This window comes from Populus nigra, chromosome 4 (assembly GCF_951802175.1).
Source record: "Populus nigra chromosome 4, ddPopNigr1.1, whole genome shotgun sequence".
Classification (NCBI taxonomy): Eukaryota; Viridiplantae; Streptophyta; class Magnoliopsida; order Malpighiales; family Salicaceae; genus Populus; species Populus nigra.
Genome location: NC_084855.1, coordinates 21,197,179 through 21,224,123, shown reverse-complemented (window position 1 = coordinate 21,224,123; position 26,945 = coordinate 21,197,179). Strand labels below are relative to the sequence as shown.

General features: G+C 29.8%; 1 protein-coding gene and 3 non-coding genes across 4 annotated transcripts; 1 reads left to right on the top strand and 3 right to left on the bottom strand.

Moving 5' to 3' along the window:
- Positions 1–2,401: 2,401 nt before the first annotated feature.
- Positions 2,402–2,490, bottom strand: LOC133693046 (small nucleolar RNA snoR77Y). The gene has a single exon (XR_009842059.1). It is a non-coding gene; the product is annotated as a small nucleolar RNA snoR77Y (small nucleolar RNA).
- A 69-nt stretch (positions 2,491–2,559) lies between these two features.
- LOC133693051 (small nucleolar RNA snoR2/U65) lies at positions 2,560–2,707 on the bottom strand. The gene has a single exon (XR_009842063.1). It is a non-coding gene; the product is annotated as a small nucleolar RNA snoR2/U65 (small nucleolar RNA).
- A 188-nt stretch (positions 2,708–2,895) lies between these two features.
- LOC133693052 (small nucleolar RNA U49) lies at positions 2,896–2,961 on the bottom strand. Its single transcript, XR_009842064.1, has one exon. It is a non-coding gene; the product is annotated as a small nucleolar RNA U49 (small nucleolar RNA).
- A 9,508-nt stretch (positions 2,962–12,469) lies between these two features.
- Positions 12,470–17,003, top strand: LOC133690840 (AUGMIN subunit 2-like). The gene is made up of 6 exons (XM_062111109.1): positions 12,470–12,924; positions 13,130–13,255; positions 13,326–13,430; positions 14,053–14,121; positions 15,716–15,829; positions 16,531–17,003. Exons 1-6 carry the CDS (start codon positions 12,802–12,804, stop codon positions 16,870–16,872), a joined length of 879 nt encoding a protein of 292 aa, XP_061967093.1. The 5' UTR covers positions 12,470–12,801; the 3' UTR covers positions 16,873–17,003.
- The last annotated feature ends 9,942 nt before the right edge of the window (positions 17,004–26,945 follow it).

Here is a 26,945-nt window from a genome sequence, read left to right as displayed (position 1 = left end):
TTTGGATTTGAGTTGTTAGTGTAAAAACAAGTTTCTCATGAAATGAAATGAAATGAGAAATACTATGATGTTTGAGATAATATTTAAGTTTGATTGATCAAGTAATAAGCATGTAAAAAATCAAGAGAATGAAAAATGGTGTTTAGTTGTGTGTAGAGAAACTCTGTGTTCTCTTTGTGTTATTGAGATAGAAAAAAACTCCTCTCTTGCTCAATCTAAGAATATATATCCTATCTAGAAAAATATTTGAGTAGCTCACCATGAAAGGTGGTATTTTTTATTGTAGTAACTCTAAAATATCTTGAAAAATCAAGAGAGAAAAAGAGAGAAAGAGGAGCTCATTGTGCTTTGAAAATCTTCATAATCAAGTTACATAATAGCTTGATTGGGATGAAAAAAAATTAACTCAAAATAGCTCAGTAAGTCGAGATTCAACACAATTGAGCCTTGATCAGGTCGAGCCCAGTCAGTTTCTAAGCCCAAAATCATTTATTTTTTTATATTATTATTTTCCTTCCAAATCTTGCAAATGTACATGTATGAAAAATTTTAACCAGGAAAAAAAGAGGAAAAACATACTTACAATGTAAAAGTTTATATTTGCTATGCTTGCACAAAAATGGTATTTTTAAAGGCATGCCTTGGAATGTTTGTTATTTTTGATGAATTAATAAGATATTTTTGTCAATGTTTTCTAGAGAATGATACATTATCTTTTTAGATATAATAGTTAATAAAACTTGAAAAAAAATCTTTGATCTTTTTAAAGACATGTGGTCATGAGGACCTAAAAACAATTAGTCGTAGGGACCTAAAGATAAATGATCGTGTGCTTGGTTGAGAATAAATATTTAAACAGGTAGATTTTATACAAATAACACATCAACAAGCATGACGAAAATCCTAAAAAGAAGGTGAAGACAGTTTTAAGTATTCATTTAGTGCTCAATGTAAATCTTTGGGTTGTCTGTATAGTTGTCTCTCTTTGATGTTTTTGCATCTCTTCAGGCTATCTTACTATTCTTATTAACCATGGATCACAACATCTACCTGTCGTTTTGTAGGTTCTTAAGATCCAGCTAATCATTCTCTCAACGACAGAGAAGCTAAATCTTACTATTGTGAGTTTCTATGGAGCCTATTGGTGAGGGTAACATTCTGGAATTTTAGAGTGCAGAATCTTTTAAGAATAGAAGTCTTGAAACGTTTTCCCTAGTCTTTTGTGCAGCATTTCCGTTTCAACTAGGAAGATAGGCACTTCTCGGAGGCAACTGGACTCTCTTTGATTTCACAGAAAATGGAGAAATGAATTGATCGATTCATTGGATCCTAGGTCGGGACTGACGGGGCTCGAACAAGCATAACAATATCCTTAGTAAGGATAGCATTCTGCACCTTTATTCCGCGTAGTTATGATACCTATAGACACCTCAATTCCTCACCAATATGAAAAAAGTTCATGATTTCATTTTGGTATGCCTTCACACCGTATGGATCCTGGGAACTGCAGTATCCAAGACTATCAAGAGACTTCCCAGTATTTGATCGATTTCCAGTGTTCATTTGCATTTCATATATGCTATCATTTAACTGCAACCGGAAAAAAACACAAAACAGGCCCTGGTATTTTTATATTGGAGACAAGGCTTTGGCATATTGCTTGATGACCTGTTAGAACAGGCACTGGTTCCCCTGTTTCTGTGTACGAAACATTTGAACCAGACATCTGTAACATTACCTTAAATCATGATGTTGGTTTCAGTATTTTCTTCGATATTCACTGGAAACTTGGTTATGATTTCCAGAGAAAATATGGGAAATGTGAGAAGTTGGATGTGGCAGAGTTATTCAAATGTCCGCTGGCCTCATGATATTCTTCTCTATCCTAGGTTTGCAGCTAAAAGTTTGAACTGCTTTTAGCTACTGTCAAATGCATCACATTAGATTCGGCTTTGTTGCAGTTTAATGCTTTTCTGAATACCATATTCTCATCTCCAGCAACCGGGGTTGATTGTCGCCGTGTTTCCAGACAATACATTGGCAGTAGCTAAAAGCATGATGCAATCGTGGGTAAGTTCAGAACATATTTTTTCCACCACCTAAATGATTCTGCAGTCCAAAAGAATTAACCTGATGCAACGTTTCCACTTAGAAATCGTAAACATAACATAAATTCTTTGATCTCAATCTTCATTATACCCCAGTTCGATTAGCAGAGCGTGAGATTGGAACATAAATACATCAAAATTGATAAATTTTTCAAGAGATTTTACATGGTTTTAGAAGAGGATATCAAATTCATTGAAAATAATTAATTTATGGTTTAATTAAAATGCCCAGAAGGTAACAAATTCATCAAGAACTCAAGAACAAGATTAGAAACATTTCTTTATGCAGTATTATGATGCCTCAGACACAGCCAGTATAAATTGACATCAAAATGAGATTCAGCCGGTAATTCCAACTAAACAAAAACAATCATCATTGGCTACATAATACCCTTCGCTGCACAAAATTCAAAAATAATGATTTTTGAAAAAGATTTAAAACAAGAAAAACATATGTAATCGCAGGAAACGGCTCCGTGTATCAACTAAGATGGGATCCACAGATTCCTATCAGCAAACGAAACATGAGATTGGTTTCGGTCCAATCATAGCATCGACGGTCTACGCCTTTTTGGCTACCGGCGACGTGGCATCAGACCTTAATTGCTCAGAAACAAATATGATTTAAGAAATAAAACCCTCAGAGACCCGTTCCAAATCACACACACAGCGGCACACAGTAGCCCACGTGATCCCGATCAATCAGCGACCAAAGGAAGATGAATCCGGGAGAGGAAACGCCTCTCTTGGGCTGTGATTGGTGGATGGGAAACGTTGGTACATGAGTGTGACCGCTGCTGATTAAAGTGTCATACGGCACTTCCTATCTTTTGGGATTGCTTCCTCATAGGGTGATTTTTTTCAAAAGGGATAAAAAAAATGAGAAATTGATGTGATTTTGAAAAGCTTAAGCAGAAACTGCAGCTGGGAAACCCTAGAATTCTAGACGGGAGATGGCGCTTTGAGGAGTGGAGAGGCGTCGAAGGGTTTATATAGAGAGGTGCAGAGTAACCCTAGCTAGCTGTGGCTGTGCGGTTTTCAAACTGGGTGCTGGATAAGCTGGGCTGCTTGTGTATTTTGTTAGGCGCGGTACGAATGGATCCAGCTAATAGGCCCATCTTTGTTTTTCCTTCTCTTTTCCCCATATTTTTTCTTTACAACTCGTTTGTTTGGAAAAAAAATGATTTATTTTTAGAAAATAATCTTTTGAAAAATAAATTCTAAAAAGATAAATTATTTTCTAATATTTGATAGTATCATTGAAATTAAGTTAAAAAATAATTTTCAGTATTTAGTTATTTATGAAAAAATAACTAGAAAATAGCTTGTTAATGTTTTATTTTTTTTCAAGTTTATTAAAATAATAAGGAATAAATCTTACAAATTAAAAAGTTGAATGAGAATGGAATTGAAAACAATCTAATTTTATAAATTATATCAAATAAAATAAATAATAATTAAAATAATAAAGATCAAATCTAACAGATAAACAAATTAAAAGATAATAAGATTAAAATAATTATAATTATAATTTTATAAATTCTTTTAAATAAAATAAGTAACAATCAAAAGAATAAGGACCGAATTTGATAGATAGAAAAATTTCAATTTAAAAATGATAAAAGAAAAGTAAATAACAATCATAAAAATAAAGACCAAAGTTAATATAAAAATTAAATTAAATCAAATTTTTAGGGATGAATTTGAAAAAAAAAATATTTGAATAAAATATATAGCAATCAAAAGTTTGAGGATCAAATTTGATATAATCAACAAATAATATGATATTTTTAATTTTTTCACAACTTCTGAAAAATGTTTTCCGTCCAAAATAAAAGAAAAATATTTTCCTGAAAATCAAGATAAATTTTCCTTTGACAGGAAAGCATTTTCTGTTGACCAACTTTTCTAATGGCAAACAAACACAGGAAAGTTTGGAAAATAGTTTCTTGAAAACCACTTTCCGAGAAACAAACACACCCTTACCTCGTTGCTCGTCTATCTACCATTCTTTTATTTCCTTTTTCTTTTTCTATTTTCTTTTCTAATTGAGGAATAATAGTGGAGTTTTATATATGATTTTCTTTGTAAATTATCCACAAGCTACATGCATTATATTTTTTATGTAATAAAAAATAATTTTAAATTTAATTTCTTTTTCATGTTCTTGATATAATTGCGAGGAAATGTAAGTTTTGAGTTCAAATTTTGTTAGCATAGTTATTATATACCCAACTTGAGATTTGATACGCTGAAGGTGAAATTAATTTATTTTTTAAATAAAATAATATTATTTTAATTTTTTAATTTTATGAATAAAAAGTCATTTGAAGATAAGCTTGAAAAAAAAATTCACAAAACTTAAGGTCCAATAATCAAATATCAAATGATGAAAGTAAAAAAAATCAATTTACAAAAAAGATACATCGAAGAAAAAGACTCGAGACAGGTCGGGTTAACTTTACTAACGCATCAAATGCAATATGATATTAGAATTTAAAAACTAATTTTTTAAAAAAAATGGACCTAGAAAAAAAAACCTGAAGTAAAATAAAAAAGTGATAAAAAAATATTGAGCCAATACGTGTTAACTTGACCACCCCACACTCAAGAAAACCACGCATTAAGGAAAGTGGAAAAAATCACAACACTCAAGGGTCGATAATTTAATGGCAAAAAATAAATTAAAAAAATTGAGTCAACCTAAGTTAATTCAACTAATTTGTAATCTGATATATGAGATAAGGATAACCCCACACACAAAAAAAACAAAACAAATCATGAATCTCAATACCTAATAAGTCAATGTTAAACAATGAAAATGAAAAAAAAAATTTAAAAAAGATTTTAAAAAAGATCAAACTTAAATCGGGTTAATCATCAAAACTGGTAGACCAGGTCATGAGACTGATTATACTGTAAACGGCAGACACAAAAAAATTACAAAACAAAATTCTCAATCATAAATTTTTTTTAAAAAATAAAATTAAAACAATGAGGACTCAATTTTGCACAATAAATAATTGAAAAAAACTAATTAAGAATTAAATTGAAAAACAAAATAAATAAAGAAAAAGGTAAAAAAATGAGGACCAAAATTAGAAGAAAAAAATGAAATAAAATTCTAAAGGATAAAAAAAATGCAAATGATAAAATTATATCAATCAAAAGAATAAGGATTAAGTTGGATACAAAAATTAAATATTGAAGAATGAAATTGCAAAAAATAAAAAAAATAAACTTCAAGAAGCATTAAAATCAAAATAAATAGAAATAAAAAAATAAAAACCTAATTCAAAAGAAATATAAATCAATGAACATAATTGAATTTTTAAAAGCTTGATGCAAATATCAAGACCTAAAAAAAAAAAAAAAGAAAGGAGGAAAAAAATTTCATTGTCGTTGAACCACCACCACCTTGACCAAATGCATCACTCCAACATATGTGTCGCCATCTTACACGTCAGATGGATAGCGATCGGTAGTTTTTTGCAATCAGAATACTCCTAACGTGCTTCTAAAATAGCATGGGGGACGATGATGTGTTAAGTATTAATATGTGCGTCTCACACGTCAGTTTTTTTATTGATTTATTAATATCTTAATAATGTAAATTACTAAATAGACCTGAAAAGCATATGAATATTGAAAAAAAATATTGCAGAGACCAAAACACCCTTCTAAAGCAACTTTAGATTTCCTTAAGTCAAGGTTAAATATGTTATTTTAATGTAAAAAATATATAAAGACAATAAAACCCCTTTTGCAATGTCAGTGTTTTTGAGTCTTTAAGAGTACCAATGTCATTGTATTGTGTAAATAAATGGGAAAAGATACAAAAACTCCTGGATAAAGCCTATTTTTTTTTAAAGGCAACAAAATATTTTTACTGTACATAAAAAATAAATAACTAAATTATCATTGGGAAATGATATTTGAATCTTCTCAAAAAATGATTTTATCCCTGCTGTGAACACAATTGTTAAGTACAATAAAAAACAGAATGTTGAATATAATCCATAATATTTCTCCTCCTTGAAAAAACACCAAGGCCTTTTTAGTTTTTTTTTTAAAAAAAAATTATAAAGCCCAGTAAATATGGATTTATAGTATGAGAATAATGTTAAGAGAGAACTGTTTGATATTTAACCGTTTAGAAATATGATGAAAATCATGTTTTTAAAAAATTTATTTTTAAAAAAAAAAAAAATTTATGTTTTGAATTGTTTTAATATGTTAATTTTAAAAATAATTTTTAAAAATAAAAAAATATTATTTTAATATATTTCACATAAAAAACAATTTAAAATACAACAAAAAAAAAAAAAACATACTAATCATGCAGCGAAACTGCGGTGGCCATTTTCCTCTCAAGGAGAAGTTTTGACCTCACTCACATTTTCATTTTTCACCTCTGTTATTCCTCACGCTGCCCTAGTTCTTCTCTCTTGGCTAGTAATTGTCGTGTGGCCTTTTCATGCTCCAGAGAGATCCTCGCAAAATGGTCGCGTGCAATCTGTTGCGTTTTTCTTAACTCTAATCCCATGAAATTGCAGAGAAACGGGGCATAAGCTTTTCCAGAAAATGTCAGAAACATGGAAGAATATCTGGGTAAATTCCACATCTCCTCCATTTTCTTTCAACTGAATCAGCCCCCTTTTCCCCCATTTTTCAGATTGAAACAGCCTCTTTTTCTTCAACCCATTGTTCGATTTGTAAATACAAATTGAACTTTCATCCCGGAGAAGGGAAGGGAAGGTGTTGGAGAAGATGAACGAATTTGGCATATGGAAATGAAGAAAATTGAATCGATTCATAAGTCGTGGGGAAAATAGTTTGTGAAATTTGATGGTTGATATGTCGTACCGGTTATTGAGTTAATATTATAAATGAAGATAAATTTATTTTTTTTCATTTAAATTTAAAAATTATATTTACTAGAATATAAACACTAAAATAAAGTGAAAAATCGACGAAGTTTACAAATCTTAAATTTTTAAGAACACATGCAAATCGAAACTGTAAATTAAAATTAAATTTTAAATGAAACTCAAACTCTAAGAATTTCATATAACACATGTTTGGAATTTTCTAAATTAAATTCAATAAAATAAGTTTTAATGAAATTTCATGTTCCTATAATTTTAAGTGTCAATAATTAATTTTTAAATAAAATTTATTTTTTAAAAATAATACAAAAATAAATAAAAGAGCGATCACTCTCATTTACTATATTAAAAAGAAAATTAAATATTAAAATTAGTTTCTCCAAAATACTCGCTTCTTTTTTCTTTTTCTATCACTTCTCTCCCTCTTATCAAGAGTAAATAAACATCAACCATCTAGGTGGTGGCCCAGTGATAAAAGTTTGGGACCAAGAGGTTTGCTCCCTCTGTGGTTTCAGGTTCGAGCCCTGTGGTTGCTCATATGATGGCCACTGGAGGCTTACATGGTCGTTAACTTCAGGGTCTGTGAGATTAGTCGAGGTGCACGCAAGCTGGCCCGGACACTCACGTTAAACTAAAAAATAAAAGTAAATAAACATCACCATTAAAACTTCAACTACACCATCACAAAAAACACTTTTATATTCTCTTCTCATCCCATTATAGGTCTTTGATGACGTGGCTTGTGCGGTCCTGATAAAATAAAATCTTAGGAAATGTATTTAGATTTGATTTTTTAGGTTATTTGTGGTGATAGTGGTAGAGGAGAGTTGGAATAAGATAAAAAAAAATATTGAGAGTAATATAGAAAACAAAAATAATTGAATTAAGTGATATAATATATGTGTGTGTATTATAAACATGTTAATTTAATTTGTTTATAAATTGAATTCAAATTAAATATTATAATTGAATTTAATGACAACAGAGAATTGATTATAAACATCTCATAACAGTTATGTTAGTCAATTTACAATGAACTTTGGTCAATGGATTATTAAGTTATTTTTCAAGTAGAGTGACTAATTAATACTAATATTGTAGGTAATAATAGTAGAAAGAAATTCAATAAGTTGTAATTAGTAGGGTTTGACTGTTAGGCTGTAAAGTAGCAACTAGTGTTCGTGTTTGTAATTGTTGGGGTAGTTAAAGATTTTATATGTTAGGATTCATTTTCATTCACATGATCTCGTGTATGATATGTGCCATGAAATATTTTATATTAAATTAAAGTTTGATTTTATAAAATTAAATTTTGGGTTATTTTTTTTAATGAAAGAATAAGAATCAAAATTAAAAAAAAAAAGAAAAAAAAAGATGGAGTTGTAATTTCAAAAAGTGCAGAAAATTTTGATTTCATTCCTCAAATTTCAAATATAGTCCTTGTTGTTTGCAGTTTTTACATTTTAATTTAAGACTTTATTTTTTTAATGTTTTAGTCTAGCTCCCCGGCAATCCGCCAATAATTTTTTAAATAGAAGGAGATAAAAAAGATAAGAGGACGACTTGGAACCTTTATCTCCATGAGAAAAGCATCGAGTGCGCGGGCACAGCTTTCGACAAAACAAATTCATTCATTCTTGAAGTTATGGCGGAATGCAGCAAATCCCCGACCTTGTGGAAGAGAGAGAAAGTTGTCGTAAAAGAATAGGAAAGAAAAGGTGTTTGTTTGGCTACATTCCAACCATAAAAACTTGATGTTGATGTCAATGAGTTTGTCTTATAAAGAGGAGTTCAATGGAGATGATTTTGCCTTTTAACATGATATAAAAAGTAGTTTAGGACCTTGAATTTTGTTTTGATTCAATTTGTTTTAGGGTTTTTGAAGTGATTAGAGGGAGTTTTAAAATTGAAAAAGTCTTTATTGAGGTTTTTAAGATGGTTTTAAAAATCAACACAATGATTGACCCGGGACAAGGCTTAAGCTAGGGTGAAAGGATTAACCTATTTTTGTTTTTTTTTAAAAAAAAAAAAGATAAAAACAACATCATTTGAGCCAAATTTTTTCAAAAACAAAAGTTAACTGACTTTTTATCGGGTCGCGAGTTAACTTGATTTCTTAACAAGGTTAAGCTAGGTCAATTCCTTCACCCATTTTTCTTCAAACTATACCAATTTAGGTACTGGGTTAGTTGGATCTCGGATCGATCTACTAGGCCAATCGAGATTTTATAACTATTATTTTTAAGATATTTTAAAGTATTTTTTTGGTGAAAATAAGTTTAAAAAATAAGTTTTTAGAGTTCCTAAACTTGGATTCTAATTATTATTATTTTATCACCGAAGTTGATCTTAAAATGCTTAAGTGGATGACATGTTATTTACCAAGGTGGCTAGCATGTTGTCATTTAGAATAATAAAAAAAAAAACACCAGAGTAGGCGACGTGTTGTCCGCTCTTAAAAAAACTTGACCAGATACACGAGCTTGACTTTTTTTAGTTTTCATTTATTTATTTATTAAAATTTTAAGTTTAATTAATACCTCTCAGATTTTAATTGTTTAGCTTAATTTTTTAAAAAAATAATAATTAATCTTTTGATTTTTTTCTGTAATTTCATAATATTTCAAAGGGATTATTGTAATTTATATTTAAATTTTATCATCTTTTATTTTAGATAGATAAATTGTATTTGCATTACGCATTTATAAAAATAAAAATCATATGTACTTATCGACCAAAATTAACTTTTAAGATAAATAAAAGAAAAGATATAGAATAAAAAAGATAATCATAATAAAATATTTGCATATGTATTTATTTTTTATTCTTAACAAGAAAGACTAGATCCTTGTTTTAATTTTCAATTAATTTTAACAACTACCTTTTGATTTATCAATTCATTTTATTAAGCATGGACATCGTATTTTTGTTTGTCAATTTAAAAATATTCATGATACTAAAATACAAATCTATAATATTGATGTTTTCTTCTCTTATAATAAAGATTAATATGTAATCCTACCCTCAACATAACTTGGGTAGATTAGCCAACTGAATCTAAAGTCGAATATTATATATCATAACATTATACATAACATTAAGTTGTGTGGAATTTTCATTGTAACATTTTTACAGTATATTCTCATAAATCATTATGGATTATAATAATCAATTTTTTAAAATTTTCAATTTGATTCTCAAACATTTTTTCCCCCATAATTGAGCTCTTTTAAGCCCAAATTAGTATCAAATTGCATATTTTTTTAGAAAGAAGAGTTGGATTGAAAGTTAGAGAATCAAAGTTAAAATGACAGGTAAAGTAGGTGGTGGTTTTGAATTTCATAAAAAAAAATTATCTTGATCCCTTATTTTTTTTATAGGTGATCAGTCCTTTTAGTTTTCAGAAAATTAATATTGGTACCAAAGCTCGTTTCACTCATTTTCTATTCCATTTTTGTGAGAGTATAGAGAGAGTATTGAAGGATTATAGTGTAGAGAGAGAAAATCATCATTCACACGTGTTTTAACCACCAAAATAGTTGAAATTGGTGTCAATGAGTTCTATTTGGTTATGAAAGTTTTATAGTAGTTGTTTTGACCCTTGATATTTCTTAAAAAAACATATCTAAGCCGAGGATGAGAAAATTTATTCAATTTTATTTTGTGATTTGAGCTTCTTTTTTTTTTTTTTTATTGAGTTGCTAAATTAGTTTCTACATGTTCTAGGATTGGTTTTTAGCATTGTTATTAAACCCGGCCCGACCAGGCGGATCGACCGGGACCTGGTCGACCCGGTGGTCGGACCGGTCCGGGTTTAATAAAAGACCGACTGTGGCAACAACCCAGCCAAACCCGGACGAACCCGAATGAGACCCCGTTTTTTTTTCAAATGTGGGATTTGAAATCCACTAGTATATATACCATATGTTCCCAAGAAAAAAGTCATGTTTTTTCAATGTGGGATAAAAAACCTTTTGGTTTAAATACTTCAACTTAAAAAAATAACATATTATCTTTTCAATGTGGGATTTGAAACCCTTTCATATATATACTCTATGTTCCCATGAAAAAAGTTATGTTTTTTCAATATGGGATTTGAAACACATTAGTATATATACTCTATGTTTTCAAGGAAAAAGTTATGTTTTTTCAATGTGGGATAAAAAACTTTTTTAGTTTAAATACTTTAACTTAAAAGCTTAACATAATATCTTTTTAATGTGGGATAATTTTTTTTTTAAAATATTCTTTTAAACTTCATAATATGTATAATCAATATTTACATGGATTTTTTCATATGAAATATTAAAATTTTAATTTTTTTTAATTTTTCCGAGTTAATCCGGGTTGACCCGAGTTGACCCGGGTTGACCCGTGAAACCCATGACTCGGCCTCTTGGCCGGGTCAACCCCCGGACCGGGTTTAATAACTATGATTTTTAGGTGTTTTAGGCTTTGAATGGATTGAAAAATGAGTTTTTTGGGTTTAAACCCCATAGCCCAAATATTCTAGCCACCATAATAGTAGCTGAAATTTGGGTTGGAAGACAACGCGTTGTTTGCCTATTTTTTGAAACAAAACAAAATAAAAGGGGATGCATGACTTGAAACGAGAAAAAAAATAGGCTCAGACACGCGAGTATGAGCTATTCCTTCCAAAAGCCCGCGATGCTAAGCTCTTTTTGGCTTATTTTTTTTAGATATAAATTTATGAAAAAAAATATAATCATGTTGATTCTATAACCTGGATTGCAAGTTTGACGAGTTAAACCACAACTTCTAGTATATTTTTTTTGTTTAATGCTTTTTTCATCCCTTAAGTTTTTAAAAAATACAATTTCACGCTTTGTTATCAATAATCTATTTTTTTATTTAACTTAATTTTTTTAAAAAATACAATTTCTCTCTTTATTATCAACAATTTGCTTTTGTTATATTAGTTTCATAAGTCTGACATGCTTTTTTTTATATAAAATATTTCATACAAAAAAATCACATGTGTGTTATTGTTATATAAATCTATTAAATAAAAAATAATATTTAAAATAAAAAAATTTATTGAATCCGATGACATGCATAACTTGCATCAAGAATTTGGTTTGTTGACTTAAATTCACTTGTTTTTTTCAACAACTATTGTTTTTTTTTTGTCAATTTTGTCATGCAAAGATGCAACACTAAATTAATTTAAGATTTAGTTTTCAGTTTTTTTCAAGATTTTCCATGTGATTTTTGCATGTGAATCTTGAATAACCTAAGTTGAATTTGTTTTCTTTTCCATGTCAAACAAAAATATTGTTTAATATATAACTAATTTAAAATTTATAGTTAATTTTTTTTTAAAAAAAATGTTAGCCATAGTTAAATTTTTTTTCTTGTTTGAATATTTTTTTATTCCGAACAACAATATTCTACAATTATCTATTCTTGTCTTTTTTCGTAAGAAATCCAGCTTGTTTCCACGAAAATAAAATTATTGTACACACTGCATCTCACATGTTTTGCACCAATTGGATGGGAATTGAGGATTAATTCTGATTAAATCTTCAATTTTATGGAGGGGTTCCTAACACTCAATGATTTGCTCAGTTCGGTGGGGTTGACAGTTGAAATACATTTATCCAAAAATTTGTCAACCTTTTCGTTAGCGGAAACTTTACTTGAAAATTCAAACTGCCGTCCTTCCATCCACGACATTGTGTGTGCGGATCACAAAGCAGCGATCGCTTCCGCTTTCGGGGAAGCTTATTTTAAAAAGAATAACAGTTTGAGCGCGTCTGGTTTGTCAAATCAAATCAAATATCATGTCTATGGGCTGCGACACCACCTGGGTTGGTAAAAAGCCCATCAGACGCATCGGTGGCATGGCGGATGCTCTCTCCATCGCTGCCGATCTCGGATTTTCAGTCGCACCTCCCCCTTCTCAGGTCAGCTTCCGATTACTCTTATATTTCTAGGTACACTTTTTAACCCGACCCGCATTTTTCTTTTGGTGATCATATAATGTCCAATCTGGGGTTGATAGATAAAATTTCCAGGTTGTTGGCTGTTTCCGTCAAAACCCAAAAATTGTATGGATTTTAATCATAGAATCTTGAGATTTCACATCATTCTTGGGCTCATCCTGTGTAGGAAGAACTTCAGAACTTATCCACTGCTAGTGGCGAAAAGGGTGATGACTTAATTAGAGTTTTGAGGGAACTAACTGCAGTACAAAGAAAAATAGCTGATCTACAAGTAGAACTTCAGGGTCGCAAGGTGAAGTATCCTCATTCATTTTGTCTCACATATGTTTACAGTACGAAGTTTAATTGATTTAACTTTGTAGGATGATAAAAACGTGGCGCATTTGACACATGTTAGTGAAATGGAAAAGAAGATTGACACATTGTCAAGGATTACTACCATACTCAAGGATGTCATTCAGAATAAGGTAATCTATCTGGGTTTTAATTGAGCGTGTTGCTGATATTGATGGTTTTACGCTTTAGCCCAGATGCATTCCATGATGCCAAATGCATGTTAAGTGATGTGATTTTTTTTGCTTGTTCTTGTTGACATGGAGAATTTCTCCACCTCTGATGGATTTTCTTTTCAACATGATTTACTAATTGTATGGATTTCTTAAGTTAAAACTTATAGCATGGTCATAATATTCACATATGGTTTCACATAATTGTTCTGTTATGGCCCTCATGGGTGAAAGGAACTGTGTACAAACAATTTCAAAATTCCAACCGACAAACTGAGCCTATATGCACATAGATTTAACAGACAAAGTTTCCGAACCTAACTTACTTGTGACATCCATCCTGTAGATTTCTTTTGTTTCTAGTACTATGGTTAGCGTCTGGGTGTGCTGGTTTAGGTGGGATTACTTTTACATCCCCCTCGAAGTACAGGGCTAAATTTTCCCTGTAATATTAGGTTCTATCCTTTTGTGAAACTCCTTTCTAAACTTGCATGGGGTTTCTTCTTCATCCATTATTTTTTTTAATGACTTTATCTATAGCAATAATCTTATGTTTATGTTTGTCTTATGTGAATACTGGCAGGATCGAATTATAGCTCGTCTTCAACAACCATATTCACTGGATTGCATACCAGTAGAAGCAGAATATCAGGTTGGTTATCCAATGACAGTTTGCTTTTGTGACACAGTAGATCATAAATTGTTTTTATTTTATTTTAATTTTTTTTCCAGAGACTAGTTCACTGTGTGTGAATGGTCACTTCCATCAAGTGCTATAAGAGCAGCACATTTGATATTCTTGTTAAATCAAAATCGTCACCTTCAGCAAAGTCTTTCTTGTCAAATAGCCATTAGGAACTATTACAACCAAAAACCAAGTCTGCTGCTGTGTTCACACAATATTGATTTGTTGTCATCATGGTGGGCATTGGGTTTTGATTTCATCAACTCAAAATTGGATCATGGGGATGATTTTGGCCCCTCAGTGAGGACTGGAAATTTTTTTGAAGTCTATGATCTCTCTATCAAAAGGTAGAAGTTAAAGTTGTTCCTAATTAATAGTCATGGGTCCATCATCCAGCTGAGATAGTTAAGAACAATAGTTCAATGGAGACGTTGGAAATTATTACTTCTACGCATAGTGCATCTGAATGATGGCTGCATTTCATATCAGCCTTACAAACATGAGTTGAAGGTTTTAGGCTTCTATATATTCCTCCTACATGGCTACTCTCCTCCTACATGGCTACTCTATCTTGATTTGATGAATTGTGAATTTCTGTATTGAAGTCTTACTATGTAGATGTGACAGAATATCGTCAACTTAAATTTGGATTCCAAGATTAAAATATCAGATTGGGTGTGGTTTCTGACTAGTTAAAAGATGAACAGAAATCAGCTACATGCATTTCTTGTCCATCAGGCTACATGACATGAGATGACGAGAACTCTTCTTCATATATCACAGTTGCGATCCGGTTGTGCTCAGTCCTAGGTGAAACAGTCCTTAAAACTGACCTCAAATTGCATGGAGTTAGAGATTGAGTAAAGTGGGGTGTTTTTTAATTAAACTCTGTTCATAAAGTGAGGAATGATCTGGAGAGAATGGAATTATAAAATAGTGGGCCAGTGCAGGAAATTGGATAGATTGCTCAACCTCTGTGACTTCGACATTTAGTGCCTGATGGATTGTTGTGGCACCTTTCCTCTGTTTCAACAGATACATGGTTACTGAACAGGAATTGGAGGATGAACAAAGGATGGATTGTTGTGGCACCTTTTCTCTGTTTCAACAGATACATGGTTACTGAACAGGAATTGGGGGATGAACAAAGGATGGAGAGAACATGCTGGTTTCTTTCAACTCGAGCAATGATGTTGCAGCACCATGATTTTCCTGAGCACAATAGAGTATCCTAGCTATCCACATGAAACTCTCATGGGTAAAAGAAAATTGATGGTATTGGAGTTTGTGAATGCACTATAAATGTGTGTGTGTGTATTTTGAAGTTTTGAGTTTGCAAGTACTATATCAATTGGTCCTTTTAATAGTTAAATCGTGAACCTTGAAGTGAATAAACTGCTGATATTGAGAAAATATAAAGGTTTTATAATGCGATGCTGAAACTTGAGTTAAATTTTAACTTTTGCATCACCAGGGCTATTTAGTGGTTAGTTAAGTTCCTTAATTTTTTTTCTTTTTTAAAAATTTATTATGATTATCTTCTATTGCTTGGATGGTGTAGAAACAATTTTCAGAATTGCTGATGAAGGCCGCCAGTGATTATGGTGCTTTGACAGCTTCAGCTGCAGATTTCCAATGGAGTCAGAACTTTAAGGAATCTCCTTCAGTGTGGGGGGTATGTTCATAGAAACGCTGGGCATAGTAACATTTTTACTTGTTGATATTTGTTTATGCTTTTTGGACATTTTTGTGCAATTCTGTGGTCCTGTTGTGGTATTCGTTCTTCTGTTGGAATTCATAATTTTTTAACTATCAAATAAATCAACAATATTTTTAGCAATAAATAAATATAACCATCATATTGCTATGTGCGAGTTTCATAGGAACCACATTGATATGGTACTATTGCATTTGTTTACTTATTGCGGATGGAATTTGCTTTGTGATTGGCTTTTGAAGGCAAAGTCTATCTTTAAGAATGTAAACTTTTCCAACAAAGCAATAGCCATTTATTTTAATGAATAACTGGAAGGTCAAATGTGTTTAATCTTATTGAGCTTTCTGGAAACATCAATGCTCTTCAGTCAAATACTAATAGGGATGCCAAACTGTTTGGAATTAATCAATATTTCTCTTAAATGTTGTTATTGATACTTAAGTAATTTTGGATAAGATCTCGTTGCTGTTACCCATGAATAGTAGGTGTCATGAATTATCAGAACCTAAGACTATTTTAGCATGGTCTGCAAATTTTTTTTTAAGCATTTGCACCAGTGATGAGCATTCCCCTACAAGATGTCAAAAACTATGTTAGAGTTAGGGGAAGATCTTGCTTTAAAATCTGATATTCTTCTTTTCTTTAAAAAAATCATGCAGGAAATGTTACGTCCTATTCCTGTTGCTTTAGCGTCCTGTACCAGATTCTTTGAAGCCATGTCTGCCATGAGAGAATCATTCGCTACCCTTCAAGATTTGAGAGTTGGCCATTTAGGCAAAGATTCTTCACAGAGAGCCTTTGGGGATTCTGACTTTGCGACTCCTCCCTGGAGAAATGAATCAAGCTTTGATGACTTGGCAATCAAAACTGCAAGGAGACAAGAGCTTGAGCGGCAAGAAGCAGATGATGGAAGTAGTGAAGTGGGAGATGTTCATCAAGTCGATGACATGAGCCATAGAAGATTATCTTGGCCTCCATCAGTTAAGCACAATGGTATTTAATCAAATGCAATTTGTCGTTTGTAGATTGTATTCTACACAGAACATTTTCATTTCAAGTAAATTGTCCATGATATCCTGCGTTGGAAGTATTATATACCATGAAAACACCAATAAGATTTGCTATTTTGGCTTCTCGTAGCATTAGATCACTATGAACTACATCGTTTGCTCTAAGGTGTCACACCATTTCTTCCATGCTTTGACTAGGAAATATCGAGCTATATACTGTTAGTGGTGAACAGAAGGTCCTCTCTTTCCTCCTACTCTGCAGCGCTAAACTGGCGTGCAACTTTACCATCTTTTGTTTGACAAAAAAGAAGTAGCAGAGGTTATATTTATGAACTCAGGACATTTTAATTTTCCTGCTAAGAGGCCCAGACAACGTTTTTGCATTGCAGATGATTATTGACGACGCCAAGAGTGCAGAGGCAGTGTTCTTCCTGCCCTCTTTATCTACGGTTTTTAGCCCTCTTGTTTATGGTAAGGGGTCCCCCAACAAGCTCTCCAGTATGATACGGAGTGGCAGACATGAAATGAGGGCTCGGGCCCAGCAGGGTAAGAGATTCTCGCGCTATCTGAGAAATGCATGGATTAAAAAACAAATCTAGCATCGACTTTTCGAGGAGACTTGAAAAATTATATATCTAGTTTTTTTAATGTATTTTTATAATTTAAAAAATATAATAAAATAAAAATTTTATGCGCACATATAATTAAATAAACTAAGAATTATATGTGTTAATAAATAAATAAATAATCATTAATGACATCTGAAAACAAAACTTAAAAAACCAAGAGATAGATGTAGATTAAGGTATTTAATCTTGAAAAATAAAATATTAAATTGATTGAATAAAAAAAAATAACATGTAAAGCTATACATGTTAAAAATATTATCTGAAAATAAATATTTTTTTATTTTGAAAAACATAGTGTATCTATATAAAATATAAAAACAAAACCGTGGATGAACTAGAAAAAACATCTTCGAAACTTATGGTACGCCACCTGTATTTGCCGTGTTTTTCATTTTAGTCCTTTCTCTTTCAATCTCACCCTTTCATAAGAATTTAAAATCAATTGCTTCTTAAATAATACTTAATCGTCTAAAAACAAACTTTAAAGACCAAACTGAAAAAAATAAAATTTTACACAACAACAAATATACAGTGACAATCCCACATGTTTTAGTATATAAGTAAATAGTAAACTTACCTCCACTTCGCCATGACCCTCACTTAATTTTAATTTTATTTTTCTAACTTCAAGTTTAGACGAACCTCAAACTATTGTTCCAACCATACTTAATTTCAGTACTTCAACTTTTTTTTTTCAATTATGTCTCCGAAACATTCTAGATTTTCTAATTGATGTATTTCTTCTACAGATACATATCTTATGCAATAGATGTAAGCTTGATGACTTTTTTATTATTTGTTGGTGTTATTATTATCAATATTGTGTTTAGTTATTCTCTTAGATAAAAGAGATGAAAATAGTGAAGAGAGAGGATATATTTCCTAATACTTGTTTTAAGAGTATTGGAATTCACTTTAAAATATATTTATTTTATAATTTTATCCTTATCTCTTTAACTAAATTGTCATTTATATATATCCTTTTTATCCTTTAACAAAACACATTTTTGTCATTTAAGTAGCGTTTAGACCAAAAAAAAAAAAACAAAGACAATGAAGACAAAAATATATCTGGCTAAAGAGATAGAAATATAAAAATAAATTTAAGGGTTATTATTATAATTTTAAGACTCAACTTGAAGGTTGATCCAGGACATAGACCGAGTCACGGGTCGAGAGGGTCAACCTTATTAATAAAAGAGTAAAAATCATTATTATCATAGTTTTAAAACTCAATTTAGAAGATCAACCTGGGGCAAAGCCATGTTCTGGGTTGAGAGGGTTGACCCTAGTTGATTCGGATCAACATAATAATAAAAGAAGTTATTATCATACTTTTAAAACTCAATTAGGGAGTCAATCGGAGCAAGACCTAGGTCGCGGGTTGGGAGGGTCAACCCAAGTTTATCCAAAGGTAATATATGGGTAAAAATAGTTATTATTGTAGTTTCAAACTCGACTTGGAAATCGACTAGAGGCAAGGCTCGGGTAATTGATTGGTAGGGTCAACTTAGTTGACCTCAAGTCAATATACAAATAAAAATATTATTAACATAGTTTTAAAACTCGACTCGAAAATCAACTCAAAACAAGACTAAAGTCAGGAGGGTCAACCTAGGTTGATCCAAGCTATATTTTTTAAAAAAATCAAATAACCTTTTTATGACTATTTTTTTTAAAAAAAGTCAATGAGTTTTTAACTCGTGTGTTATCCCTGGTCGATTAGGTAGCGAGTCAACCCAGTTTTTTGAATGAGTCAAGTTGGGTCAATCATTCATCTCAGATTGAGTCAATCATTCCTATAATTAGGGTTATTACAATTATTAATTTTAACACTCAATATAAACTAAAATAAAAAATAATATATCTAATTATTTTTTAAAATATTTAAGTTTGACAATATAATACATATTAAGGGTAAAATAAATCTTTTTATATTTTTATTACGTCCACCATAATCAAACAGAATATGAAAATAATCACTCTATTTTATATACCACTACTAAACACAATTATATTTACATTTTTTTTATCTTGTTTTTTTATTATATAAGTTTTTTTTATTCCGAGATAGTAAATAAAATGATATATATAAAGTTTGTTTAAATTTTGAACAAGCTAATCATTTCTTAATTAGCCCCCTTTAAATCCCTTCTAAAATATTACTTTTATCAATTTATGTTATTTACCGTTTATTTTTTCTTTATAATTTTAATGTTCTTGTAATGCCGGCATAATTAATTAGTTTAGACTTCAGAGAAATGAAAGTTACAATTAATTCAGGTTTAAACAGCAAAAAGCAGGTCAAAACTACAGTGAAAGTGCCTCACAAATCTCAACGAGGCCGCATTTATATCTGAAACATCCTTTATTGGGACACCACCACCCTGTGCATAATCAATGCTTTCTGCTCTCTTTTTTTCGATGCGAGAGAGAGAGAGAGAGACTGTGTGCTCAGTAAAATGCAGTAAAGGAACCTTCAATGCTCCATTAATGGAGGGGCAATTCATTTGCGTGGATTCATCAAACTCGGCTACGTGTAAGCTCTCTTAGCTCTTCTCGGTTGCCTCAAAACTGCGGTGTCAAAACTCACCACTTTTTTTGTTTTTTTCCAAGAAAAGGATAACCTAGATTAAATCATCTTAATTCCCGATGATTAAAAAGATAAATGAAGCTAATTTAATTTAGATAATCATGGTAATTCATGAAATTAAAAGACAAAAAAATAGTCCCATTGTCTCATTAATTAAATTGACTTTTTCTTTTTAAAATATAAACCTATATATTTAGACGGTCATTTGAATCTCAATTAATTTGGTTGAATCGGGTCAAATTATTAAAATAAATTAAAAAAAATTAAGTATTGAAGCACTTCAATCGACCATATTCTTTGGATTAATAATACTATTACTTCCTTACCAATCAAAGATTTTTTTTCAGTAACTTAATAGATTAGTAGTTGTGGTTGCTTTTTAAATAATTTTTCGTATTAAAATATATGCTAATAATATTTTTATTTTTTTTTTTAAAATTATTTTTGACATTAGCACATTAAAATAATTTGAAAATACTAAAAATATATTAATTTAAAATTAATAAAAAAATAAAAAGAATTTAAATTTTTTAAAAACACTTTAAAAAATTCAGAAATAAATAGCTTAGTATGCAACCCTAGATTTGATTTGCTCAATTCACGCGTTAATAATATTTTATTTAGAAAATCTCCAAAGCTGCCTTGCCCATGTGTTAAATGGGTCCTACAATATTATCCTCTGGAAGGCAAAACACAGAAAAATCGATGATCTAACTTGTTTTGTGCATGGAGATCTGTTGTCTTTCATTTCAGTCTGTACTGAAAGTGATACTCTCTATATTATTGTTATTATTATTGTTATTATCATAAATAAAATCTATAAAAATAAAATTTTTATTTTAAAAAAATAATAGTATGCGGAAAACTATCAGATAGGAAAAGATTTTGAAAAATAAAAAAGTTTAGAAAATACCGCAATTCTCAAGTATGTTTTAAAAATCCACAGTTAAAAATTATAGTAACTGAAGTAGGTTATACATGTTGTTTAAAGATACTAAGAGTGTAGTTGCGGTTGTTTTTTAAAATGTTTTTTATTTGAAAATATATTAAATTTTTTTTTTATTTTTTAAAAATTATTTTTGACATCAGCGCATCAAAATGATCTAAAAACACTAAAAAATATTAATTTAAGATAAATAAATAAATAAAAAATTTTAATTTTTTAAAAATATTTTTAAAACATAAAAACAAATATGATTAGTTATACATGTTATTTAAAAATATTAAATGACTCATATGTACATGAACAACTTACATAGGCATTTCAACCGGTTGATAATTTTTTTTTATATCGTTTGATTTATCTGATTTAATTTTTAATAATAATATCAACATATCATCATTAAATTTTAAATATCTTTAATATCTCATTAATTTTTTTTCTCTTTCTTATTAGAATTTGTGCCAACCATAAAGTGTGTTTTTTAAACCCCACATTTTTCAATTATGATTTTTTTAAAAAATAATGCATGCGAGAACAGTGATTTTTCTCAAACTGTCTTATTTTCTAAAAAATAAATTTCTTATATCATATTTTCTCAAGACTTTCTCACACACTTGTTGGAAAGGAAAAACACCCAAAAATAAATAAATAAATAAATAATTTCTTTTGCAACTGCTTCAACATTCAATATTGCAGATTAGTCCAAAAAAACATTTTTATGGGTCCACACAGTTATGATTGAACTAATTATGTGAGTAAATGCGATCATCGAGGATTTTTTATTTTTTAAATTAACACAATCAATTAGAAATATTAAGGAATTAGTACAATTAAAAAAAAGTAATAAAATAATATATTTTGTATATATCTTGATTGACAAACAGGATTGTTATAACTTATTATTATTTAGAATAACAATATTTAATAAAAAAAATCAAATAAATAGGAGAAAACATAGAAAAAAAATCTATTTATAACGCAATCAAAATCTTTTTCTATTATTTGTTTTTTCTTTACCAAAACCCACCTCGAAATTCACCTTGCATGTGTCGTAAACTAACATTGTGTCTGCACGCATTTTAAAAAACATAATTTAATTTATTTAAAATAATTTTTTTATATTTTTAAATCGTTTTAATGTGTCGATGTTAAAAGTAATTTTTTTAAAATAAAAAAATTTTATTTTAATATATTTTTAAATAAAAAATATTTTAAATTATTATCACTAAATCAGCTAGGTAGGTAATGATGATGTTATTTCTGGGAAAAGTGTTAAGAAGGTATGGGTTCTTTTTTTTTCCTCAGCGACTGGCATCTTATCCACCCCTCCATTTCACTATACGAGAATTTGGAGGTGGGAACTTTGGCTCCTATCCATACCACCTCCTTTTCTTTTTAATGTTGGGAAGGGTGAGTGTTATTATTTTTTTAAATTTTTTTATTTAAAAATATATTAAAATAATATTTATTTTTATTTTTTAAAAATTAATATATCAAAATAATTTAAAAATACTAAAAAAAATATTAATTTATAATAAAAAATTAATTTCATCTTTTTTCAAATATTGCGCCGGTCTTGTTAGAACAAGCATTGCGTCTGAAGGGATAGGCGTGATTGATGGGATAATCTTGAAATTATTGGATGACATATGTGATTTAAATTGAATCAGTAATAAATTAAATATCACGTTAAAATTGACATATTAACTTGATTATTTTGTAATAAAAAAAATTATTATACGCATAATATTATTTAAGTAGGTTTTACAGTCGTGGGTTGGACCTAGCATACTTATGTCTTTGAGATGTACTTCCTATGTCCAAGAGTTGCGATGTAAGAGTAATTTTTTTTTGTTAATTTTATGTTTTTATTTTTATGTTATTATGTTTTTTTTTTTTAGTTTGAAAGAGAATATTTTCTTTCTTTCTTATTATTAGGATTTTATAATTTTTTTCTATATAAAGAGTTGTTGTAATAACTTTTTGAGAAGTGAGGTACCATGAATAAAAATTAAATATTTCATGTATTTTTCTATAATTATAATGTTCTTGATCTTTGAAGTTTTTGACTTATAATAAATTTTATCATTCTTTGCTCATAGCTATGTCAGTTGATATCAAAACTTTATATCAATTAATACTAGAGGCCAACAATCCCTTATGGTTTTGATTGGAATTCGTGTAGGGAGTTGTATAAAAACTCAATGATTTCTAGTGATTAGTTGTTATATGATATTGAATAATTATGGGTGGAAGAGGTCGCAGAAAAAGGTATGCTTGTGTACTTGGGGATGAAAATGTTTCCTACAAGAAAAAAGATGCTAATGGACTTAATATATTGTTTCTGTTTACATTGGTTGTTGTTACTAGAAATCCTAATGATAGGATCCATTATGGGCTAACCCGTACAAAGGTGTTGTGCCAAAGATCCTTGATGGAGTGACCTGTACAAAGGTATGTTAAAGTTTTATGACGGGAAGGCACAGACAAAGATGTTAAAAATCTACGATAGGATAACCCATACATAAAAGGATGTTCATGGTGAAAGATAGTTTTTTGCTGCGATTTGAACTCTAAGAAGAGTTTCTTTTCATCCTGGAGAGACTAATGCATGGTTTTTTTAGGAAATAAATATTTTTCTTAGTTAATTTAATGTTTTTATTTATTTTGTTTTGTTATATTTTTCTAGTTTTGTTCCAGATTTGAAAATAATAGTTTTCATATTCATGGTTGGATCGTTACAAATCACATGTCATCTAGTATTCGGTCTCTAATGATAATCCACATGAACTACTGATGAAAAATCTCATAAACCCTTTTAGAAGAAAGAGATTGTTGTCTTTTAAGTGCTAGATTTTTTATTAAAAAAATCTTCTAGGTTGTTTTTTCTTCCCAATAACAAATGATTTTTATTTTTATAAATACATCATGCAAACATATTTTATTTTTATCAAATATCAAATAAAAAAATCAAAGATAAATTAAAATAATATCTTTAAAACATTATAAAATTACTAAATAATGTAAAAAAATAACTGGTAATTTGATAGGTGAACTAAACAATTTAAAAAATAAGAGAGAGAGAGAGAGTATTGATTTAAATATAAAATTTAATGCAAAATAAAAAATATATAAATAGGGTATTAATTAAAATAATAATAATAATCAAAATAAAAAGTACAAGAGAGGCTAAGTGCTGCTAAGCCCGCGCACATAGCCAACTACTTAAAAGCTTAGGTGTAGGTGTGTCTGGAAGCCTAGGCCACACCCCTGAATTTTTTTTTTGTTGGCTTTTCATGGAGTGAATGATGCATAATTCGCTATAAATTTTTAAACTGAATGACAAGTCATTCACTATAGCAGATAACTTATTGTCTCTTATAATCTTTTTCGGTCACCTTATAGGACAAGGAAAAAAAAAGTATGAATTTGGAGAACTTAAAACCCATTTTCAACCTCTTTTCACTTGAAAATATCTAAAACAACACCTTTAAAATATCAATAAATCAATTTATCAAATCCAAAACACCCCTGAATTGGTCAAAAAAACAAAAAGCTATTTTTCTTCTTTTTTCAACCCCAGTCTAAGCAAAATAATGGACAGAAAATACCATAGTTATTAAACCCAGCTCAGGGGTTGACTCGGCCAGGGGAGCCGAGTCTCGGGTTTCATGATTCAACCCAGGTCAACTCGGGTTAACCTAGAAAAATTAAAAAAAATTAAAGTTTTAATATTTCATATGAAAATATCCATGTAAATATAGGTTATACATATTATAAATAATAAAGTTTAAAAGAATATTTTAAAAAGTTTTTTATCTCACATTAAAAAAAAGATATTATGTTAAGCTTTTAAGTTGAAGTATTTAAACCAAAAAAGTTTTTTATCCCACATTGAAAAAACATAACTTTTTTCTTGGAAACATAGAGTATATATACTAGATTTCAAATCTCACATTGAAAAAACATAACTTCTTTCATGGGAATATAGAGTATATATACGAAAGGGTTTCAAATCCCACATTAAAGAGATACTATGTTATCCTTTTAAGTTGAAGTATTTAAACTAAAAGGTTTATTATCCCACATTGAAAAAATATGATTTTTTTCTTGGGAACATAAAGTATATATACTGATGGGTTTCAAATCCCACATTGAAAAGATAATATGTTATCCTTTTAAGTTGAAATATTTAAACCAAAAGGTTTTTTATTCCACATTGAAAAAACATGAATTTTTTTTTGGGAATATAGAGTATATATACGAAAGGACTTCAAATCCCACATTGAAAAGATATTATGTTATCCTTTTAAGTTGAAGTATTTAAACCAAAATATTTTTTATCCCACATTAAAAAAACATGATTTTTTTCTTGGGAACATAGAGTATATATATTAATGGGTTTCAAATCTCACATTTGAAGGGAAAAAAAACAAAACACCAAGTCTAGCCCGGGTTCGCCTGGGTCATGGGTTGATCTGCCGGGTCGTCCGGGTTTGGCCGGGCTGTTGCCCTAGCCGGTCTTTTATTAAACCCGGACCGGTCTAGCCATCGGGTAGACCCGCAGGGCTGGGCCGGGTTTAATAACAATGAAAAATACCACAATGAGACTCATGTAAAATGGAATTTATGGATATCAAGAATGACCTTTTTGATCACCGAATCATGGTCACTCGTCGAATTTCTTTGTCATCTCTCTAACTCGATGACTAAAATGTAAAGCAAATGAAGTCCTGTATTAAAATGTAAAAACCTCATAAAATAGGGATTAAATATGAAAAAAAAACAAAAAAAAAACTTAAGGGACCAAAAACACACCTCAACTACAAAAAAAAGAAGAGTATGGGGATTTGTCTTAAAATCAAATTTGATCCTTAGTTTCAATTATGTTTAATCAAGAAGATTAATTTTTTTTTTTTAGTTTAACGTGGGTGTCCGGGCCAGCTTGCGCGCACCTCGACTAATCCCACGGGCCCTGAAGTTAACGATCATATAAGTCTCCAGTGACCATCATATGAGCAACCACATGGCTCGAACCTGAGACCACAGAGAGAGCAAACCTCTTGGTCCCAAACTCTTACCACTGAACCACTACCTCGATGGTTAAGATAATTAAATTTTATTTTGCCAAATCGAACATCAATTTAACATCATAATCTTTTTTCAACATTACAAGAATCCTTGCAAAGTTAACTTAAATAAATTATCCATTCCAATCTTAAATAAACTAAATATAAAAGGATGAAATTAAAAAAAAATCTAAAAATAAAAAATAAACTAAATAGAACCACAATGCAAATTCACAATGAAAAAACTCAGAGGCCGCAATGTTTGTACATGGTTTTCTCATATGCTTGAGGTTTCTATTAATATATAGAGATACATGCATCAAATTACAAGGTAATAATAATTTTATTCACTATTCTACATTCTAAAACCACAAGAAATTTACTGGAGTAATTGTTTCGATGTTAAGAACAATCCTCGAACTAATTTACGTGTCAATTAAGATTAATAAATATATTTTTTATATAATTTTAAAAATATATTTTCACATCGATCCGATGGATTTTTTTTTACATCAAGAAATGTTAATCAACAGTGGTGGAGACAGGAGGCTGGTTAAGGCCCAATCCCTTAATTTTTTTTTTATAATATACCCCTCGTAAAACTAGGAGGATTTAAATTTTAGAGCCAAAACTAATCAAATTTAAAACTTTGCTCCCCTAGAAAAGTTTCTCTGCTTTTGGTCCCTTAAAGATAATTAATGGCTCCCCCACCGTTAATAAAGATTAATAAATAATAAATCCTCCTTTCGTAGATGCATCTCCATGTCAATGTCGTACGGTGCTTTAAGAAAATATATTTTAAACTTAATTATTTTTTAGGACTGAAATGT